Source organism: Phoenix dactylifera, chromosome 7 (assembly GCF_009389715.1).
Source record: "Phoenix dactylifera cultivar Barhee BC4 chromosome 7, palm_55x_up_171113_PBpolish2nd_filt_p, whole genome shotgun sequence".
In the NCBI taxonomy this organism is placed as follows: Eukaryota; Viridiplantae; Streptophyta; class Magnoliopsida; order Arecales; family Arecaceae; genus Phoenix; species Phoenix dactylifera.
The window spans coordinates 5,907,050-5,930,655 of NC_052398.1; the positions used below are offsets into that span (position 1 = coordinate 5,907,050).

The following is a 23,606-nucleotide window of genomic DNA, read 5'->3' on the forward strand; positions in this document are numbered from 1 at the left end:
TGGATAATATGCTTAAAGGTAATGATTGTAAAAACGTCACTTCTTCAGAAAGGGCCAAATGGCTTAAACAGAAAAGATGAGAAAGAGAGGACGCAAGCTTCTTTCTTTTTTGCAGTGAAACGATCTTCTAAGCTGAGAATATCTTGGATGTTGAACAAATAAATTCATAGCATGCAATTTCCCTGATTCTGGCTGGATGAAGCTAAGCGGCATCAACTATATAAAAGACTAGCAGCGAAATCATGATCATACTTGTAGGTAACCATTTGGCAAAAATTAGTATCGACCCAATAACCAACTTTTGATGGCCATTAGATAACTAGAAACTGGAAAAATTGGAAATGGGAAACCCATCGGTAGAATGATCTAGCCAAAAAAAAAAAAGAAGAAAGAAAAGAAAATGGAGGAACCATCATAATTAATCAGCTGAGATGCCTTCACCAGCCAAGAAGTAGAAGCTTCAGTAGGGCCATCCGAATATAGAGGCCATTCTTGGCTTGTCTAAAATATGCAGCTCTGGTGTCACTATCCACATCCACTGTTATCTGCAGAATGTATCAAGTTCACCAGTTCATGTATTGAGAAATTCGTTGTGTGGTCTAATAGAAGAGAAGATTTTAACCAGTAAACATGCGAAGGCCAGTAATTGATACCTCGAGTAGGATCAAACGTGCTTGCATAATAGAATATCAAAAAAGAAAAGAAAGTCCGACAAAATTGCACAAATTTACCTCATCGAGCCTTGGAAGAGGATGCATGATAACGGCATGCTTTGGCAGCACATCCAGTACCTTTCTATTCACTATGTACTTCCCACGAGCAGCTTCATATAGGTCTATCCTCTCACCAAATCTCTCTCGTTGTATGCGTGTCTGATAAACAACATCGCATTTCGAAGCCACTTCCAATAGATCAGTGCTTTCTTCCCATCCAACACCCATAGATGTCAAGTAGTCTTTTATATCATCCTGATGATGATGAATGTTGAGATTTAGTGGAACATTGTCATCATCATTAATAACAATGGAAAGGAGGCCAATGAAAAAGAAAGAGTGATAGATACTCAAAAAAGGATGTGAAACTATGGTTTAGAAATGCTTGGCAACAGTATAATGAAGAAATTCATACCTTCATCTTTACAACATCAGGTGAGACAAAGTATATCTTTATGTTTTGGTACTTGGCGATTAGATAAGCCAGCGACCGAACAGTCCTCCCATTTGCAAGATCTCCAACCAAACCAAGTGTAATTCCATCCAGTCTGCCTATTTCTCTTTTGATTGTGTACACATCCAATAGAGCCTGCACAAACAACAAGGACGAGAAACCAATATCCATGGCCGCACATAAGTTTCTGGCAACAACCATAGATACACTCACTAATTGAATCTATGCTGATTATAAGGATAAGATATGAAGCAAGATATTGGCGAGAGACCATGTTCCCCGACAGCTGGCCAATCCTCTGTGAAACATATTGAGTTCTCTGGCAAATATGTCACTAGTCTACCATTATAAAGACTCTTAACAATTACACTAAGTTCCTATTAGAAGATGGCTTGAGAAAGGAGAAGATAAAAGAGGGGAAAGCTTAAGAGTGTCAAAAATAGAGAGCACCTTCTCTAGTCTACAGATGTAAAAAGCATCTGTAAGCCTGTAGACAGATGTCACTAGTCTGGCATTGTAAATACTAACACTTACAATAATGTCCTATCAGAAGATAGGTTGAGAAGGGCAGTAAAAGAGGGGCTAGCTTCAGTGTGTCAAACATAAGTTACACGTTCTCTGGTATGATACATGTAAAAGCAACTGGAAGCCCGTAGAAAGATAATGAGCAGTTACCGATGGGACCATGTTGGACCATATGTGAGTGAGAAAACCAGCATTGAAAGTAGGGAGAAGGCAAGCATTGAAGACTGATGAGACCTGAAAATTTCAAAATCTAAAGAAGTTGAGCATGATTCTAAGGAGGTTTATTATGATAGGGAATGGAGAATACCCTTCAGGCAGCATCTGCTGGTAAACCCACTCAATCAACCGATACTGATTCGCAGTGAGAAGTGAATGGAGGAGAGCATTGAAGGACGCTGACAGCACTAAATGTTGACAGATGCTTTATACAGAGACTTTTCATATGCCTGCTCTTCTTTACAAGTGAGGCTTATGTAGTTACAAGAAACTGTGAAGATTTAAGCCCTTATAGATACTATAGTAAAGAAATTTAGGAGTGAAAATGCAACGAGTCTTGAGATCATTCTCTGCATGCTGGGTGAAGACTTCAGTACAACAAGATCCTCTTTAGAAGAGTAGCTTAATAAATAAGCTTGGTTTTGCGTATATAGGCTAGAGGGTGAAATGTAAGCTAACTTGGAAGGAGGATTTGGAGAACAAGTGGTGCTAGTGGTCTTGGCCCCTCACAGGAATGAATGGTAAAACAAAAATTATAAGAACCAAATATGCTTGATAAGGCATGTTACTGATGTATTTTCATGGTCACAAATTTATGAACGGAACAAGTTTCATCATGTCCTCTATTTCCTATATGACCATACTTTTAATAAGTTGGTTTGGTTCCTATCCTTCATGGTATGTAGCAATAGATTCCATATATGGTATGAGACAAGCTCCCAGGATCAACTCCAAATCATACAAGTACTATCCTTGAACCTTGGGAAGCAGTATGCAAGACTTAAGGGCTGTTTGGATAGTTATATACTTTATCCTGTGGATAAGGTTGCTGGAGAGTCTATGTTGAGAAGAGAAAAGCACCAGAAAAGGAAGAAGTATTGCACTGGAGTACATGATCCCAGAAAAAATAGGGATTATGTACTTCATCTCTAAGGTGATTTCGGCAATCCCAAATTTTTTCAGAGATAGCACACTCCAAAGTCCTTCCAATCCAGCCAATTTACTCTGTGTAGCTGATTCTTTATTTACAAACATCTCATACAGTCCTCTAAACAGGATCTTAACATAAACATAATGCATCTGTATTGGGTATGGTTTAGGAAAATACACCTATCATGCTTCACCATGCCAATACCTCCGAACATATCAACATAAAAGATACAGAGCTCTATCTTTTTTTTTTTTCTAAAATACCTTTGTGATAAGCAAGTCCAACCATGCAAAAAGAAGGATATACGAGGATATGTAGGTTGGAATACAATTTTAACTAAATCATAGATATGTATACCATTAAATATTTTCTAAAGCGAAAGACTAAGATATTATTGGTTAAGTTCTTTTAATATACATGTTTTTCATCCAAACTTCCCGATTAACTTAAGGATATAAGAAAAATAATGTTTGACAAAGTTACATGAATACCTAAAACCTTGACCAATCTCTTAAAAAAAATAGTAAATGTTCGCTTCTAACATCAAACATTGCAGGTTGTATTCATTGTTGGAAGATTCCAACTCTCAACAATCCCTAAAAGCTACAGCCAAAGAATTATGATAAGTATCGATGTGTTTGATGCGTATCTGAGTTTGATATGTATCTCATACAGATTTTTGGAACTAGACGTAGAAGTGTCCATGTAACACAAATGGAGGCGACATTCAAGGGTGTTCTGTATTTAGAAAGGGATTAGGAGTACAAGGTACTTCCATGATATGGCCCTGTTTGGTGATGTCAAAATCAATTAAAAAGGCTAAAAGTAAACAGATATTGGATTATGGAAAGAAAGATTAAAATGAAGCAACCGGGTTTTAGCTGATAACAGAGAGTAAATAATAAATGGACAAACCACGAACTAAATAAAAGCCATAGATCGATTTAATGCCCCCCAGTTCATACATATGATGATGCTTTGTATGTCTGACAACCATGATAACAACACTATATAATGCTTCTAGTGGCTACATACACATTAACAAACTCTTTCAAATATAAAACATTTATATCTTGTTACATAAATTTTAGATCATTACTCAGATACAGGCATGGGTGATTTTATGTTCATCCACCAGCCAACAACGTGGCCTCAATTGCTTGAATTTGGAGTCTTGCTATGAATTTGGTTCAGTTATAGTTGTACATTTAATCTAGAAAAGAATCTAATAGTTAAGCTTTGATGCATTGGGGTCAAGTAGACCATTCCTAGCCCCACTTATCAAGTTTAATCTAGAAAAGAATCTAATAGGTAAGCTCTAAAGTTCGATCATGTGAACATACAAATAAACTGACACCACAAAATTGTGATGTTCGTCTTCCTAAACTCCACATTCAAGTTTTGGACATATTATTCTTGTAAAGACATCAAACTCTAAGCTAGAAATTTATGTCATCTTCTGATGATCTTCAACTAATGCAAACCTTTTTAAAGAGCAGGTCAATTATCTTAAAGAAAGAATCTTCCTCGAGAAGACCTGCTCCGTTCTTGAAATTTGTAAATGTCCTTTACTTGCTCAAAAAATGGTGGGTGGTTCGTTCTGAAGAAGAGAAGGGAAAAAGAATTAACAGATTCAATTCCTTCCAATCCACCCTAAACCTTGTAAAATTATTCATGGTGCCCAACCTCTCTAATTTCTTGTATCCCTTTGAGTTTGAATAAAATTAAACTGCAGGTATTCCTCCATCCTTTCTTCTCCAACCCAAAAAGGGGGAAAGGATTAATGCCTTAGTTGCTGGAATCTTCTATTTAAGGTGTCACAGCAACCATAAAATCTTGCTCTCAATCAACATGAGCATCCAGTAGCTTCAGCTTCTTATTTCTTCATTTATTATTGATACAGAGTTATATGGTTTCAGGATAAACAACCCAAACAACTACTTCATATGCCTTTTCCCTTCTTAAAAGCTCTAGCAAATGGCTTCCAAATCCCAAATCCCATGCTATTTTATGATTAGATGAAGAAATCAAAAAGAAAAAAAAAGTAACAGTATTAGCACAAACACTAATGTTTGATACCAGTCACAGGTTGTCATACCATCACCTGTGATGCTTTTCTGATCAACCTATATCTAGGTCCTTGCTAGTGAGTCATGCCAACATCAAAAATATATACACTTGGATTGTTCTCGACAGTTTGTTTCCTCAAAGGCTTCTTCATTAGTTATATATGTAAAATAACCATCCTGTAATATGACAAAAACTATTCCATCAAACTGAGGCAAGATCATCCACCTAAACGTCATAACAAAGTGATGTAACTAGATCCTCTGTATGAAGAAATATACAGCCTAGCAGCTTCTATTCAGTCTAAGATCAGAGTCCTATATGTTCCACTAAATCTTGGAATCAAACACCTAGCACTGAATATCCAAGACCACGAACTTCATAAATGTTCATTAACATCTTTGCTTCAAGGATCGATGGGCTTATAACAATTTTAGACAACCGAGCTTCAAGATGTAATACATGTTCAAAGTCAATCTATCAATATGGTGAATCTATGATAATGCTCCTTAGATTAAATCAAGGGATCATGTGACAACCTTAACATTCAAATATTGAATCTAAATGATACAAATCCTAGTTACGAACCTTCATAGCAAAATCTAAAAAAAAAATCCTGGTTATCATTCAAGTTCCTTCATGCACATGCATTGCTCTTAAATGTTTATCGCAACCTACTTTCCCAAATATGTAACAAAACCTAACCAAATACATAACAAAGTTATGTATTTCTGCATTAGCTTGTTCTATTATCGTAATAACCTCTATGCTTAAACAATAATTTTCAAGTTTATAAGGCAATTTCCTAGGCATCAGACACATTTTCCTTTCTGTTTTCATTGATGCAGGACAAGCTTCTCATCTAGGTGTCTAGGTTATAGACCAATTATCTAAGACAAGCAGGCAGGGAAAAATCCAGTACAACAGCCTTTGTTTACTAAAATTATCCTCCATACAGAACAATTAAGTAATCCCTATGTACCTGAGTTGGGTGCTGTCCAGGACCATCCCCAGCATTTATTATAGGAATGCTAGCTGTAGAAGCTGCTCTTCTAGCAGCTCCACTTTCAAAGTGTCTCAATACAATTATATCTGCATAACCTTCAACAGTTCTTATAGTATCTGCAATGCAGGTGTGTTTATCAATCAGATCAGTTGATAAAATATGACACTCTGAAATGCGGGATAAACTTAGTACCTTCAAGAGTTTCCCCTTTAGCTGCTGAAGAAAATTCTCGAGCATTTTCTGTTGTCAGAACTTCTCCACCCAACCGTTTCATGGCAGATTCAAAGGAAAGTCTAGTCCGCGTTGATGGTTCATAAAATAGAGTAGCCATCAGATAGCCCATCAATATCTTTCTCCTAGATGAATTCTTCTCAATCTTTTCCATTTCAAGAGCCACTTCAAATATATCATTTAGTATATCCCTGTCAAACTGTTGAGACTCAATAACGTCATCAAGTGGGAACTTGTTTCCAATCGAAACTGATGACTTTTTGATGTCAACAGAATAGCATCGACTGTGACTCCTCGGTAGCAATTTTCTCAAATAATCTGGTTGCAAGGGACTTGTAGCAGAGAATGCATAATGTTGTGGATCAGTGGAAGCAGCACGTAAGTTGACAAAGACTGGTTGGTTAACAGCAAGATTTGAATCAGCAAATATAGACTCTTGACTACTTCTCATATGGCCTTTGCTCAAAAAACTTGGAGAAGGTTTCAGAAAAGGCGTGCCATTATGCACAGCACTAGTGGATAGCGTAGACAGAACCATCACTATGGAAGAAGCAATCTGACACAAGACAAAACCAGATCCTATAGACTTTTTGAAAATCTCCGAGAATTTATCGTGCAGTCACAACTGCAAGATATCAAATCAGCGGTGTAACATTAATAAAAGTTTAGAAAGTACTATATAAAGGAGAAGAATATTAAGAAAGCAAAACAAAATAAAGCACACTATAGGAGTACAGACAAAATTAGTAAACAATATGCACTAGCAAGTCATTTCATAATTAGTTACCATTAAATGGAAGGTTTAGCAGAAACATGAGTATGGAAGTACATAAATGGTAATAGGTGAAAACGGATTGACACACAAAGAAAACTACTGATTGCGATAGAAACATCAGATCAAAGAGAAAATAAAGTTGTCTTTTGGAGCATTTTTATTGTAGAAACCCCACCAAAAACATGAACTTGTAAAAGGAAATCAATCATGGCCACTGGATGGATTTGTGTTTTCAGGTAAAAGTCAACAAGTTACAAGATAAAGACCCTAAAAGGGACAATGCAGTTTAGATAAAATCCATCGCAGTTTATCTACAGCTAGTCACCAACCTCTCTAGGTCTTCCAAAAATGTCCATCAGGTTGGGCTGACAAGGGGCGGGATGACCATGTCCACAAGGAGTTACAGAATTCAAGAGGCAAAAGGCTTGCAGCATCATCAACCCCAGAATCTAAGTATATGCATTATATTTTTTCAACAATCATGATCGATCGTTAAGGGTGGCAATCAGGTAGGGTCGGACCAAATACAAGTCGGGTTGGATATATCATACATGATGGATTAAAAAATTGGCAACCCGAACCCGACCTATTTATTAAATGGGTCGAAAATTCAAACCAGAAGCTGACCATTATATTAAACAGATAACCTAATTTGACCTATAATGGGTTGAATCAAGTTAAATGGGTTAAACAATAAAGCATTGCAACCCCTATCTGATCCATCTATTAAACCTCATAAAAATTCTTCTCGAGCAATCAAAATTATTATAGGTACCAGCTAATACCTAGATTTCTAGACCACATATCAAGAAGTGGCTAACATGATACAGGGAATTTCACAAAGCTTCAAATTGTTCAACTTTTAAGAAGAAACAACCACCTCTCACAACCATGCACTACTCAATCCTTACTCGACATTTGTTTTCGCTTATAATTTAAACAGATAGGTGGAAAGAATATGTTGCGGATTTTGCCAATATTCTAGCTAGCCATCTAAACATTAGCATTGTTTACCTGTAGAGAACCTTATGAAATATAACTTCAAGCCTTCAAGAATTTTTTTGGCATGCCAACGAAAATATAACATGCAACTTCCTCAGCAACCTACATAATATCTCCCAAATTTTGGAATACAGACCATTAACTCTGCAAAAATTTTCCAGCATGGCACAGTAAAACCAAAGTATGAGAATCAAAAAGGAATGGCGGTTTATTGCAAGTTCCGTGATAAGAATAAGCGCATGTAGCAAATCATCAAGATGTGGTAAATCAATCGTTAATATATTTAACAGTAAACCTGAAAATTTAGATATGTCAGCTATTTCCACATCTAAAAACAGTTTAAGAAAAAGTGAAAATTTCGACCTCATTATCCCCTGACTCTGTAGGCTAATGGCATGCTCAATTCGATTCGTAACATCTGAAATATTTATAAATATACTCGAAATGTTTAATTAGACAACAAAATATACGTATAGGAGATCAAAACGGAGGAAAACAGACGAATGAAGTCGTACCTACTCGAACTTTTTGCTGTGCAAAATATCGTAAAATCCAACTCGAAGCATAAATCCAAGAAAAAGCACAAAAAAGCACAGAGTCCTGATAAAGATTTAGGAAAAACATCGAAAGCATTCGTTTGCCAAGCAAAAATCAAATTATCGGGCACTGACAAACCTTCCATGGAAGCCAAGGCAGACTGATGATTGGAGTCCATACTATCGATCGAACTATTAAGTCACACCATGAAGAACATGAGATCGCCGATGAGGCCAGAGATTCTTGAGAGATGGGAGGCGGTGGGAGATATAAAAATGGAAAGATTTTAGGGTTTTATACTTTTATAGGGAGGCGTGCAATGTGAGAGTTTTACGAGTCCGGATATTTCCATAACTAATTTCCCGTTTCCTTCACCGTTACGTGTTGTCTATTGGCCCAGCTGTTTAAATTTAGGGCCCACCAATCTCGGCTGAAAGAAGACTAACCTTCTTCTTTTCGCCTTCAAGTCAGAAAAGCCTCATGGAGGGGACGCGGGAGTGATGGCTTTTATAAGAAAAAGATTATACCTTGATTCCCCCGACTTTCAGCTAATTGCACGTACGCCTCCCTCCTTTAACCATTCCAATTAGACTCTCCAATTCAACTTGAGTCAGTGTTTTTTTTGTTCAACTAACTTAAAACTTATTTAACTCGTAGAAAAAAAAATTACTGCAATATTTTTTAAAGTTGGATATATGATATTTGAGAATATAATTTTTGTGTGTTTAGCCGATAAAAAAAAAAAAAATGACATGCTTTATATTTGGTTGAATAACTATTTTGTATGAAATAATTTTTATGCTCTTAATAAAAAATTATTATTATTTATCTAAAAATTTAAGAGTATTTTTAAAAAAATTACTCTAACTTTGAGCAGGTGAGAAAATAACTTTTCTACATAGCATATGTATTTTTTCTATAAAATATAGAATTTTATTTTTATTAAAAAATTATTTTTTTATTTTTTAAAAAAAACTCCAATCAAATATCAGACATTTTTCTTTTTTTTTTTTGACCATACTGTCCTCTCTTCACTTCCCATGAGCTAAACGAATTCTCGAAATATTTCCGCACGCTTATATTAATATAATTTTCTTCCAAATTTACTCTTCCTATAATTTTTATTCATCATTTTTTTTCAAAATAATTTTTCTTCAATGATCTTTGCCCTTACCTTTTCGGCCCGTAGTCGTGTTGTCGCCTAATCCATTCTCCTTTGCTCTCGCGACCGTGCTCGTGGCTGCCGCCTCGACACCGCCCTTCCCTTGGACTCCGTCGTCGCCAACTTCTTTATCGCCCTCCACTCCAAATGCAGCGACGGGGACAAATGGAGAAGGTGGAGCCTGATGATCACGACATACTGACGACAAGAGTGAACTTTTGATGATCTAAAGTTCTTTAATTTAGACTATAAGAATGAAAGCACTGATAGAAGTACTAAAAAGCTGGAGAACTTTCGTGCTCTTTCCCAAATCTTCGGTTCCAGCCAGCAATTTTCTAGCTTCTCCTTCTTCCACTTCTTCATACCTCACAACCATATTGCTGTCCAATTCAAGAACATCAAGTCGTGCCCCGATAAGACTGAAGAGCTTCTGGTAATTCTCTTCAACCATGGACCGATCTTCCCATTCGGGCGAAGATCTAACTCAACTTCAGCTGCGAATTCTTCCGTTGAGCCTCCTCTATGCTGCCAGAAAAATCTTTCAGTGAATTGGGTATTGGGTAATTGGGTACAGCTCCAAGTTTTCTTTCAGTGAATTGCCATTGGGCTCGCACTGGGAGAGTGAAAAATCTAGTGGATACCAACTCTCAGCATCCTACTCTGAGTGCCCCTTCCAATTGGGCGAGGATGCCAGGTTGAGGGCTATGACAATATAGTCCTGGAATCAATCAGGTGCCTTTGTCTTCAGATGACTAAGACCTCTGGTTGGCAAAGCAAATTAAATTGCCACCAAATATATTCCCGGACGGCTGCTCTCCTTGTCATTTTCTAATTTTTGACACGCAACCACTTTTTTTCTAACAGGAGCTCTGTTGCTTGCTATCCACTAGATTTCCATGCGTGGCCACCCATCTACAGTTCACCAGAATAAAATTAGATGTCTCATACATCTGCTCATTATGATGGCAAGTCGCAGTACGTCCAAATGCAATTACAATTAGTTGCATATCAAATAGTATCGTCATTTAGAGATCATCTCATAGGCGCAAAAAATTATGGGTTTTTCGTATTGGCAGCGTGGAAGGCTTCGAATGTCCTTGCACGGGATGTGTGGCTGCGAAAGGCCATTTGTTGGATAACGACATCATCAAATGCGCCAAGGTAATGATGCCACATACTTCACGTCTAATCCTACCTGCTACTTTCGGTTGCATGCGCATGCATGCTATGCTTTCCTTTTTCCTTAATTCCTTTATTTGATTTTATGCTTTATTTTTATTTTCCAATTTTATTTTTTTCAAACAGTTTGTAAACACACTGCTCTCTATATGTTTAACTTATAGCTCTTAGGACAGGATTAAACTAGTTACATTACAGATTGAACTGCAATACAAGCACGCCAATTAGTGTATTAAACCTAGTCAGTTCATCATAAACAAAGTATCAATTTGGGAACACAGCCATCCATCCATCCATCAAGTTCTGTTTGTAGTTCATAAACAAAAAACAACATGCTTAGATTTTTTTTTTTTTTTAATATTCTATGAAAGTGGTATCATATCACAGTCATCCATAACGTCAATTGTTACACTCAGAATCCATACATGATAGCATGGAGAGAGAGAGAGAGAGAAATTTAGAAAAGCAATTGCTGTTTTGGTACAATAAAAGTGTTCTAATTTCTGATATGACGAGAGATAAATAAGCTCTTAGCATGAGCCACGTTTTTTTTTTTTTTTTTGCTAAAGGCATGAGCCACTTCATCGTACCTATATTTCTACTATCATCCTTTCCTCTTATATCAAAGCTCTATTCCATCCTGGTCGTCCAGAAAAGAAGTTCCCATTTCGATCACAAACTAGAAGGAAAACAAGAAGGTAAAACTTCCGAAGCTAATTAAAAAGAAGATATATTTTAAGGAAAAAAAGAAAAGTTTCTATTACCCATATTTCATCTTTCTTTTTGTGGGCACGACAACCCAATTTGGAGTAGAAAGAAATAAAGGATCTTTCAGGCAGAAAAGAAAAAAAAGAGAGCAAATTCTACGTCAGCGGTACGAAATTATGCGGCGGAGACCGTGCCACCGGGGCGGTGACCTGGGCCTGGGTGATGAAGGGGTGGCGGAGGAGCTGGGCGGCGGTGGGCCGGCGGTGGGGCTCCTTCTGGAGGCAGCAGGCGATGAAGTTTCGGAACTCCGGCGAGGCGGTGGGCGGCGCCTCCGGTGGGTTGGAGTAGCAGATGGCGCACATGAGGCTGGCCCAGTCCCCGACCTGCCGCCCCAGTTGCTCCGCGAAGGGGAACCGCCCCAGATAGAACTCGAGCATACTGAGGCCGAAGCTCCAAATATCGCCGAAGTAGCCGTGGTAGACCCCCTCGTTAAGGTCGGTGTTAATCCGCTCGGGGCTCATGTAGGCGATCGTCCCCACCGAGGAATTACAGGTGCCCATGGTCCGGGCCAAGATTCGGCTGACCCCGAAGTCGGCGATCTTGACCTGGCGGGCGGAGTTGATGAGGAGGTTGGAGGGCTTGATGTCGCGGTGGACGATCCGGCGGCTGTGAAGGTAGGCGAGGCCGGCGAGGACCTGGCGGGCGATGTCGGCGAGGACGGGCTCGGAGGCGACGCGGCGGCCGTCGAGGGAGCCGCCGTCCATGTACTCGAGAAGGATATGGATGTCTCCCGCCCGGTCATAGAAGCCGTGGCACCGGACCACATGGGGATGGTCGGCGGTGCGGAGGATCTCGATCTCGCGACAGATCTGGCGGCGGGCGGCGTCCTCGTGGTTGCCATAGATCACCTTGAGGGCATAGATCCGGCCGGTGGGCCGGTGGCGCACCATCCAGACGGAGCCGCCGTTGCCGCTGCCGATGCGGCGGAGGCGATCGAGGTCGGCGAGCGCCGGGGTCTGCGGGGTGGCGGCGGTCGGGGGCTGGGCACCGCCGGGGGCGGCGGCGGAGAAGGAGGCGGGGGTGGAGGGGGGAGGGAGGGGGAGAGGGACGGCGAAGGACGGGGGATCGCGCTGGGGGAGGGGAAGGGTGAGGCCTGGCCGGCGGCGGGGGCGGGCGGGTTGGCCGGGCTGCCCCGGCCGCGCATTGGGGAGTGGGCCGGGTCTCATTGCGTCATGGCGACGAAGCAAAAGGCGGGGAAGAAGTCATATATATAGAACGGACTGAAGGGCGATTGGGTCGTAGGGGGGTGGAGATTGATGGGGATGGTGGAGGGTTCTTGGAAGGAGGAGAGGGAGGACCGACAGAGAGACAAGACGAGTTTTCCTTGGATATTTTACACCTATATAATATAACAAATTATTGGGTTAGGATTTAAATATAGATATGTGGGGGGAAAATGGGGAAGAAAAGAGGCGGCTGGTTTTCTGAGTAAGAGAGATGGCGAGACACTAATAATTTACACAAGGAGAAAGATGAAAGGCCAGATGTTTCTAGTTCCATGCATTACAAATATGCTATAAATAATTAGAAAAATTCTAGCAAAAAATTAATCAAAAAATTTTGATGGCTATAATTATAATTATTATATATAAAAAAATAAAAATAAATATTCTACTACTAAGTCTGTAACTTTATGTCCTACAATTGTCAGACGCGTGGCATTAAAATTCAACCTTAATGATGTCATGCATGATTAAAATTACATACTGACGAGTCTTACTGCTTCAACTACTTGATACTCCAGTAGATGGTATTCTCCTTGAGTCTCTTCTTGCTTAAATTGCTATATATGGCAATTGCATTGTGTGATGGAAGAATGTCATCAGACGGCTTAGAGAAGAATCTCAAGCCTTTCGTGTAATTGCATGATTTTGCATTGAAAACTCCTAGTGTATGAATGCGTTAGGATTAAAATATAATTTTGGCGGAATTTTTTATGAGCATGCTAAGTGCAGGAATTTTTTCTATTATTTGGGACACTCGATCAAGATATTCATGCTTTTGATCAGCACTTTCTTATTTTCTTACATGAATCGAAAAGTCTGAGCAAAGAGAATCGTGTGTATAAAGATGGAAGTATTTATAGGTGTGGTCAGAGCAGAGACAAATGGAACCAATTGTACAGGCCAAAGTTTTGTGTTAATAGTAGAAAAGTTCACATAATGATATTTTCATTATGCAGGCACTGTTTGTTACAAGTTTTAAAAATTAGCAATAAACATCTGAATTATTCGTTGCCCAAAAAATCTGTCAAAGATCTCATCCACGAGTAATCAATAACTAGTCCACTAATTGTGTATTTTGTGATGATGCCAGGCGGAGAAGCTTTCTTCTCCTCTTAAATATACATGTGAATGCATTATCAAACAATTCTTGCTTTAAATTAGTTTCTAGTTTTTTTTTTCCTTTTATTAATATCTTGGTTTTCCCTCAAACTTTTCAATACAGTTTTGTTGAGATTTTTTCCCAAACCGCACCTCAAGAATCTAGTGACTCATCTCAAATAGAGGGTATACTTGCTCGAACCAGTGGCTTTAGCAATTCAGGTGGTCCAAAACCAGGTTAACCACAATAGGTTGGAAAGGGAAATTGAACCTTTGATCCTCAGTAAGGTCACAAACTACTCAACCATTGAGAGACGATACGGAACTTTTCTATTATGATACTTAAATGTATATAATCAAACCCGGTAATTGTGATGCTTGAGAATTTCAATAACATTTGTTTCCAAATAATATTTTCACTCTTAATACATAACCAAAAATAAATAAATGTACTTCATTTGTTCTTTTGGGTATTTTCAATATCTTATTACTTGAAATTATGTAGAATGCATCAAAATGGGAGATCGACATATATATATATATATATATATATAGAGAGAGAGAGAGAGAGAGAGAGAGAGAGAGAGAGAGAGAGAGAGAGAGAACAGCCATGGTGTTGGGGTTAAGGGGGCAATCACAAGGGTATTGGAGATGGCGGTAGAGGTCATTCGAGAAGGAGAGGAGGGTAGATGAAAAGGGCTTGAGATTGGGTTTGTGAAGTTGAGAGTTTAGATGATCACAACATCTTAAGGGACTTGAGATTTCCCATTTTAAAGGAAGATGTGAGACCCCAAGTCTCAGTAAAACCCGATTTCTGGGTTCTATGAAATACAGATGATCTAAAACACATTGTAGGATCTTTGCAAACAGAGATTTATAAAGTTCTGTGGCGATTTGAAGTAGAAATTTGCCAGTTATAACGAAGCAAAACCCAAAGGCCTCCTAGTAATCGATCATGAATAAAATCTATATTTAATTAGGATGTTTGCATGTCAAGTGTTGTGATCTTTAATGGCCCGGATTAATTTGATTAGATCAAAGGGCACTAATCTTCTTTAAACAGAAACTGTGGATACCACACACAAGCTTACTCCAAATTATAAAATCGGATTAAAGCCCTTGTTTATAACACAACCTAAAATTTGACAAAATAGTATTTGGTAGTACTCAGATCGTGCATGATAACAGAAATATGCCAAGGAATTCTGAGCGGCCTGCAAATGCCAAGCTCGCACTTGGTAATATGGTACTTCCTCAGTGTAGGGTGGGACACCTTATCATCTAATTTCTTAAGTAGATGCTTAGAGACTGTGTTGTAGTATCATGGTTCGACACATTAAGAGCTTCACACACACAAACACACACACACACACACATACAGAGAAGTGCTCCTTTTATATTCACCTCAAAGATCAGCTTGAAAACCGAACATAGGGAAAAGAAATTTTATTCGCATGAAATACTCCTGAACACAGTCTAGAAGACAACGAGATAAAGTACAAACCAACCAAATGCACAGTGCTGGGAATGGAAGGGAATTCAGAGATGGTGGGCTTAGGAGGCAATTCGACCTTCGGAATGGAAAGCACTGGAGGCAGTTCTACCTTTGGGAAGTCGGGGACGGAAGGCTTAGGAGGCAGTTCAACCTTTGGGATGCTTGGGATGGAAAGCTTGGGAGGCAGTTCGACCTTTGGGATTTCTGGTAATGGCGTGTCACGACCCCCGCCCCGTTCCCGGCGGGCCGCCGCGACGGTCCTAGGGTGCGGGTAGGCATAAGGCCACCAGCCACCACGTAGAACCCTACTACCTATTAATCATCAATAAATTCTGAAAATTTTGGCATGATGCATGCACAAAATGATCACCTTTCCTATGGTGACCTGTCAGGATTATCTCATTACATACAACAACGCTACCTGTCAGAGCAGCAATCACATAACCTGTCACATAACGAACCTGGACAATATATATCAATACATCATCATAGGCATATAACTCAACTGTATAAAAATCTGGTTTCCATTCTATCCATGGTCAAACCCATATCCACAACAGGATCTATGACTGTAACTATACACTAAATACAACAGAAGGTTTATAATACACCAAAAGGGAATAAACCTCTATCTACATTATACTATACTATGGAGCGGCACAGCTAGCAGGCAATCTCTAACCCTGCTCCTCTCTATACAATACCTGCCCTGCAATCAAAAATATCAAACTGGGGAGTGAGTATATGAATACTCAGTGAGTGGAGTAGAGAGTACTATGCACATGAGACAAGATATAATCATGGCTCGTGGTAAAATCTCAAGATCAATAACAAGATGAACATGAACTCAACATAGAGAATATGGAGTAAGTCATCAATATCACCACAATCAATCTCAACTCATCTGAAGCATATATGGAATAATCAAGTAAATATATATGCTACTCATGCATATGCTCAACAGGTCATAGTACTGAATCATATAAATCAGGTGTCAATAGGCTGAATCATCAATAAGACAGCTATCGGGAGGTGGGTTTTACGCCCCAGGCGAACCAGCAACAACTCCCTACTGCCATATGCATACATCGAATATGACACCACACCAATATGTAAATCATCACTAGACAGCTGTCGGGAGGTGGGTTTTACGCCCCAGGCGAACCAGCAACAACTCCCTACTGTCACATGCATATGCAGGATAAGACACCATACCGATAACATAAATGCTAGACAGCTATCAGGAGGTGGGTTTTACGCCCCAGGCGAACCAGCAACAACTCCCTACTGTCACATGCATATGCAGGATAAGACACCATACCGATAACATAAATGCTAGACAGCTATCGGGAGGTGGGTTTTACGCCCCAGGCAAACCAGCAACAACTCCCTACTGTCACATGCATATGCAGGATAAGACACCACACTGATCATATAAATGCTGGCCAGTATCCAGAACAGAAATCCATCTCACATCTACATACTAAACGGCACCTCGCGGGAATTCTACATCCGCGGAAAGCCATACTGCACCTCGCGGGGTCTTACTATGCCCGGCGGCAAGCAGAATATAAGTCGTAGGACCGGCCGATCCTACGCCTAGGGCCGTGTCCCCCCCTAGGAAGGGACTGGGCTCCGCCCACCCAGAAGGCTACTATGTGCACAAAGGCCGATGTTCAACCCCATCGACTATAGGTGTCCTGCAGATACTGCCAAGCCATGCATAAATGCCATAATGCACCCTCCCAATACTCTACTAAAAAGGAGTATAATCAAGATTACCACTCACTCGATCATGACCCAATCATAAACTAACATCAGGGTTAGGAGTGAGGGTCAAGGAAGTGCAATACAACTCAATATACCACTAAAAAGGCTCTACAAATCTTTGAAATGGAGGAAATGAAATCAATTTACAAAAGAAATCATTTCACAATTCAGAATCAATTTGATTACTCATCAACCCCTCGTAATTCCTCTCAATGCTCCCTCAAATGCATGTACAGAATAATCAAGCATGGAGAATCAAAATATAGAGGAATCTACTACAATATCAATCAATATGCTCAAGTGGAATCAATTCACACTTGGCGACATTTATGAAAATGAATAAGGAATGTGCTCATGGTGCAAAGTACAAACTCCCACTCACCTGTCAATCTGGCACAGCCCTGATACGCCTCCAAAAATCTACAGCAGGCAGTGGAAAACTTCTTCCTCTTGTTCCCTAGCTTCTTGCCCAACTGTGACATGCATTTACAATACATTTAGTCTTGTATCAAGGGCTATAATCTACGTGCCAATTATAACATAGAAAACTTTAATTGATTCAACTCCCCTGTTCCCTAAATCTTTTCTTTTCTTTCTTCTTTTCCTTTTTAATTAATTAACTCACCATTTATGTGTATTAGGGACTCCCTTGCACGAGTACAAGGTCTCCCTTAGCCTAATCTAGGCTTAATACCCTATTATGGCATGAAATCCCTTATTTTCCACCGGATGAACAGTAACCCAAACTGACAGTGGGTTACTTCATCCCGGTTTTGATCCACTTTCAGGACTCCAAATTTGATGAAATTTTTACCTAACATTCTACACTCACAGAGGATTCCAAAGAGATAACATGCATCATCATCGGAGGCCGTTTGACCCCCTAAATAATTCGCCGAAATTGGGACTTCGACACAGTTTTTCCGTAGTGCCGGAAAAATTTGTCAAAATCCGATTCTTCCTCTTTTAACCGCCTCTACAACCCTTATCCTACCCCTCTAGACTATATCCACCCTTTGTATAGCCTAATGTCATCAAAAGACTAGATAGGAATGGATATTTACCTTTTTCTTTTTGGAAATCGAGGTCCTTGCGTAGAGGGGAAGGAGATCTACACTTTTTCCTTCAGCTGGCAGCGCAACCGGGATCTCCTTCCTTTTCTTTTTCTTCTTCTTCTTCCTCTTCCTTTCTTCCTTTCCTTTCCTCTCCTTCTTTTTCTTCCTCTCTGTTGCCGTCTGAGAACCCTCCCTTTCTTCTCTCGGTTTCATTCCAAAAGCTACAGTAAACCCCCTTTAAATCACATCAAAGCACTATTCACCCTTTTTTAATATTATTAAATTCCCAATTTGCCCCTGCCACTTCAACATATCTACAACTATGCCATTATCTTTTGATTCCTTCCAATTTTACCCCTTATATCAATTTTAAAGGACTATTCTATCCCTTTTTATATATAAAAAAAAAAATTTGGGGTTATTACATCCTCCCCCCTTATATAAAATTCGTCCTCGAATTTAAAAGAGTAAATTACCTGTCATAGCTGCATTCGATGTCTGTGCCTCCTGTGGATTTACCGTGAACACCCTTCCTTGCCCTCTGCCTACTGGAGCTGACAGTTTGAGATGGTCCAGCACTCTGCTGTGATGTTTGTGCTTGACCTCTACCTCTGCCTACAGGCTCCCTACTACTAGGCCTGTCCATCTGCACAGAAGGATAGGATGCCAAAGGCACAAACTGCTGGGTGGCACCCTGCGGGCATTCTCTGACAAAATGACCCGGCTGTCCACATCTGTAGCACACTCCCTGACCCATTCTGCATCTGCCAGGGTGCTGCTTCCCACATATGCCACATACTGGCCATGATTGGAACTTGGATTCCGTTCTGGCCATAGTGACCGGAGGACGAGGTACTGATGGCAGAAAAGTATCTTGTGATTGACCTCTTTCCCTCCATTTCCTCTTACGTGGGGCAGGTGGAGCTGAGCGTACAGACTGCTCCGTCGGGCCCTCCGAGAGATCTACTCCCTCAGATCTACCTCGGCTGCTTTGCCCTTTCCCCTTACTCATTTTCCTCTGTTCTCTTTCAGCCCTTTCCTCTTTGTTTCTGATCTCCCACTGTTTTGCTTTATCAATCAGCCTAGACAAGGTGGGGACCTCTACTGCCAGTACTGCATTATAAAGCGGGAAAATCAGACCCCGCCTGAATCTTTCTATCCTGGCAGCTTCAGTGGGGATGATGTAAGAAGCATACTTCCCCAATCTAGTGAACTCACGAGCGTACTCAGATACGCTCATTCCGGGCATCTGCTTCAGCCTCTCAAACTGAAGAGCCCGATTCTCCCTCTCAGCCGGAGACAAGAACTCATCCATCACTGCTTGCCTGAACTCTTCCCAGGTTGGAGGATTCCTACTGTACAATCTGTCCTCCACGTGCCTCTGGTACCAGCCCCAGGCATCTTCTTTCATTGTGAGCCCTACAAGTTCTATAGCTCTTGCATCAGAACAGGGCAGTCTCCGTATCATCTTTTTCAGTCTCCTCCAAGAATCTCTGAGGATCTTCACCTTCTTCCCCCTTAAACTCTGGGGTTCTGAGCCTCAGAAATTCCTGTACAGTAATCCCCTCATCATCTAGAGCCCGCCTGGCCAAACTTCTTGGCACAACTACAGGAGGTGGGATGGATACTACTGACGGGGCAGGAGATTTCCCCCGAGCAATCTGCTCTCTCAGAGCCTGATTCTCCGCCAGTAACTGTTCCATCAATGCATCTCTACTTCCTACATCTCCTTGATCATCAACCCTCCGTCTATCAGCAGGAGGAGGTTTTTCTCTTTGGGGCTCGACATGTGCAGAACCCGCATCCAATGCTATATCTGGCTCCATCCTCTTTCCAGGACGAGCAGGTCCTCTCCTTGGAGGTATTCTTTATATCTCTCTAAAAAAGTCAAAAAGAGAGGATGGTCGTTACACACTGAGTCATGATATATTTTACTGAGTTGTAAATGACTCATAAAATAACATACAGAAAAATCCTATGCTCCATAGTATAATCCTATACTTAATCCTGACTCATCCTATTGCTCTGACAGGACTCTTGTTTAACCTTTGCTCTGATACCACCTCTGTCACGACCCCCGCCCCGTTCCCGGCGGGCCGCCGCGACGGTCCTAGGGTGCGGGTAGGCATAAGGCCACCAGCCACCACGTAGAACCCTACTACCTATTAATCATCAATAAATTCTGAAAATTTTGGCATGATGCATGCACAAAATGATCACCTTTCCTATGGTGACCTGTCAGGATTATCTCATTACATACAACAACGCTACCTGTCAGAGCAGCAATCACATAACCTGTCACATAACGAACCTGGACAATATATATCAATACATCATCATAGGCATATAACTCAACTGTATAAAAATCTGGTTTCCATTCTATCCATGGTCAAACCCATATCCACAACAGGATCTATGACTGTAACTATACACTAAATACAACAGAAGGTTTATAATACACCAAAAGGGAATAAACCTCTATCTACATTATACTATACTATGGAGCGGCACAGCTAGCAGGCAATCTCTAACCCTGCTCCTCTCTATACAATACCTGCCCTGCAATCAAAAATATCAAACTGGGGAGTGAGTATATGAATACTCAGTGAGTGGAGTAGAGAGTACTATGCACATGAGACAAGATATAATCATGGCTCGTGGTAAAATCTCAAGATCAATAACAAGATGAACATGAACTCAACATAGAGAATATGGAGTAAGTCATCAATATCACCACAATCAATCTCAACTCATCTGAAGCATATATGGAATAATCAAGTAAATATATATGCTACTCATGAATATGCTCAACAGGTCATAGTACTGAATCATATAAATCAGGTGTCAATAGGCTGAATCATCAATAAGACAGCTATCGGGAGGTGGGTTTTACGCCCCAGGCGAACCAGCAACAACTCCCTACTGCCATATGCATACATCGAATATGACACCACACCAATATGTAAATCATCACTAGACAGCTGTCGGGAGGTGGGTTTTACGCCCCAGGCGAACCAGCAACAACTCCCTACTGTCACATGCATATGCAGGATAAGATACCATACCGATAACATAAATGCTAGACAGCTATCAGGAGGTGGGTTTTACGCCCCAGGCGAACCAGCAACAACTCCCTACTGTCACATGCATATGCAGGATAAGACACCATACCGATAACATAAATGCTAGACAGCTATCGGGAGGTGGGTTTTACGCCCCAGGCAAACCAGCAACAACTCCCTACTGTCACATGCATATGCAGGATAAGACACCACACTGATCATATAAATGCTGGCCAGTATCCAGAACAGAAATCCATCTCACATCTACATACTAAACGGCACCTCGCGGGAATTCTACATCCGCGGAAAGCCATACTGCACCTCGCGGGGTCTTACTATGCCCGGCGGCAAGCAGAATATAAGTCGTAGGACCGGCCGATCCTACGCCTAGGGCCGTGTCCCCCCCTAGGAAGGGACTGGGCTCCGCCCACCCAGAAGGCTACTATGTGCACAAAGGCCGATGTTCAACCCCATCGACTATAGGTGTCCTGCAGATACTGCCAAGCCATGCATAAATGCCATAATGCACCCTCCCAATACTCTACTAAAAAGGAGTATAATCAAGATTACCACTCACTCGATCATGACCCAATCATAAACTAACATCAGGGTTAGGAGTGAGGGTCAAGGAAGTGCAATACAACTCAATATACCACTAAAAGGCTCTACAAATCTTTGAAATGGAGGAAATGAAATCAATTTACAAAAGAAATCATTTCACAATTCAGAATCAATTTGATTACTCATCAACCCCTCGTAATTCCTCTCAATGCTCCCTCAAATGCATGTACAGAATAATCAAGCATGGAGAATCAAAATATAGAGGAATCTACTACAATATCAATCAATATGCTCAAGTGGAATCAATTCACACTTGGCGACATTTATGAAAAATGTGCTCATGGTGCAAAGTACAAACTCCCACTCACCTGTCAATCTGGCACAGCCCTGATACGCCTCCAAAAATCTACAGCAGGCAGTGGGAAACTTCTTCCTCTTGTTCCCTAGCTTCTTGCCCAACTGTGACATGCATTTACAATACATTTAGTCTTGTATCAAGGGCTATAATCTACGTGCCAATTATAACATAGAAAACTTTAATTGATTCAACTCCCCTGTTCCCTAAATCTTTTCTTTTCTTTCTTCTTTTCCTTTTTAATTAATTAACTCACCATTTATGTGTATTAGGGACTCCCTTGCACGAGTACAAGGTCTCCCTTAGCCTAATCTAGGCTTAATACCCTATTATGGCATGAAATCCCTTATTTTCCACCGGATGAACAGTAACCCAAACTGACAGTGGGTTACTTCATCCCGATTTTGATCCACTTTCAGGACTCCAAATTTGATGAAATTTTTACCTAACATTCTACACTCACAGAGGATTCCAAAGAGATAACATGCATCATCATCGGAGGCCGTTTGACCCCCTAAATAATTCGCCGAAATTGGGACTTCGACACAGTTTTTCCGTAGTGCCGGAAAAATTTGTCAAAATCCGATTCTTCCTCTTTTAACCGCCTCTACAACCCTTATCCTACCCCTCTAGACTATATCCACCCTTTGTATAGCCTAATGTCATCAAAAGACTAGATAGGAATGGATATTTACCTTTTTCTTTTTGGAAATCGAGGTCCTTGCGTAGAGGGGAAGGAGATCTACACTTTTTCCTTCAGCTGGCAGCGCAACCGGGATCTCCTTCCTTTTCTTTTTCTTCTTCTTCTTCCTCTTCCTTTCTTCCTTTCCTTTCCTCTCCTTCTTTTTCTTCCTCTCTGTTGCCGTCTGAGAACCCTCCCTTTCTTCTCTCGGTTTCATTCCAAAAGCTACAGTAAACCCCCTTTAAATCACATCAAAGCACTATTCACCCTTTTTTAATATTATTAAATTCCCAATTTGCCCCTGCCACTTCAACATATCTACAACTATGCCATTATCTTTTGATTCCTTCCAATTTTACCCCTTATATCAATTTTAAAGGACTATTCTATCCCTTTTTATATATAAAAAAAAAATTTGGGGTTATTACATGGCGGCAGCTCAACCTTTGGCACAGCCGGCTCCTCTGGCATCGGCGGCAACTTGGGTAGAGTTGATGGTTGTAAAAATAATAGATGAAAGAAGCTTATCAGTTGAGACAGTGATTTCCACTGTCCTTAAGAAAAGATCGCACCCAATCGAAGAATGAATCTCGGTGTAGCAGATAATGACGACCTATCCTACAGGATACAACAACTGGATCACTTCAAGCGTACACTCGCAGATGTAGTGATTCTGTCGAACAGCCCAGAACCGCTCAAAAAGACAAAAATAGAGAGAGGCTCTAGGATAAGATTT

General features: G+C 40.5%; 2 protein-coding genes across 9 annotated transcripts; both read right to left on the minus strand.

Annotated features, from left to right (window-relative positions):
* Positions 1–10,315, minus strand: LOC103707101 (aspartate carbamoyltransferase, chloroplastic-like). Of its 7 annotated transcripts, none has more exons than XM_039128092.1 (8): positions 9,985–10,315; positions 9,632–9,800; positions 7,933–8,064; positions 6,105–6,768; positions 5,889–6,028; positions 1,129–1,302; positions 732–968; positions 1–545 (listed from the first exon to the last, which is right to left on the minus strand). In XM_039128092.1, the coding sequence occupies exons 4-8, from the start codon at positions 6,679–6,681 to the stop codon at positions 438–440; spliced, it is 1,236 nt and encodes a 411-aa protein (XP_038984020.1). In that variant the 5' UTR covers positions 6,682–6,768; positions 7,933–8,064; positions 9,632–9,800; positions 9,985–10,315; the 3' UTR covers positions 1–437. The 7 variants fall into 7 exon arrangements, with proteins under 7 accessions (XP_038984020.1, XP_038984018.1, XP_038984017.1 ...); XM_039128090.1 differs by having other exon boundaries at positions 9,632–9,817; XM_039128089.1 differs by having other exon boundaries at positions 9,884–10,315.
* A 1,051-nt stretch (positions 10,316–11,366) lies between these two features.
* On the minus strand, positions 11,367–13,092 carry LOC103707100 (mitogen-activated protein kinase kinase 5-like). 2 transcript variants are annotated; one of them, XR_005512495.1, is made up of 2 exons: positions 11,563–13,092; positions 11,367–11,477 (listed from the first exon to the last, which is right to left on the minus strand). XR_005512495.1 is itself a non-coding variant. In XM_039128093.1 (1 exon), exon 1 carries the CDS (start codon positions 12,730–12,732, stop codon positions 11,662–11,664), a length of 1,071 nt encoding a protein of 356 aa, XP_038984021.1. In that variant the 5' UTR covers positions 12,733–13,092; the 3' UTR covers positions 11,494–11,661. The 2 variants fall into 2 exon arrangements, 1 of the variants encoding a protein (XP_038984021.1); XM_039128093.1 differs by lacking the exon at positions 11,367–11,477 and having other exon boundaries at positions 11,494–13,092.
* Positions 13,093–23,606: the final 10,514 nt, after the last annotated feature.

Coding starts and splice junctions, on each gene's coding strand:
- LOC103707101 (XM_039128092.1), bottom strand. CDS start 6,681: ATGGTTCTGTCTACGCTATCCACTAGTGCTGTGCATAATGGCACGCCT. Junction 6,029..6,104: donor TAAAGGGGAAACTCTTGAAG/GTACTAAGTTTA, acceptor CCTGCATTGCAG/ATACTATAAGAACTGTTGAA. Junction 1,303..5,888: donor CTGGACAGCACCCAACTCAG/GTACATAGGGAT, acceptor TTGTTTGTGCAG/GCTCTATTGGATGTGTACAC.
- LOC103707100 (XM_039128093.1), bottom strand. CDS start 12,732: ATGAGACCCGGCCCACTCCCCAATGCGCGGCCGGGGCAGCCCGGCCAA.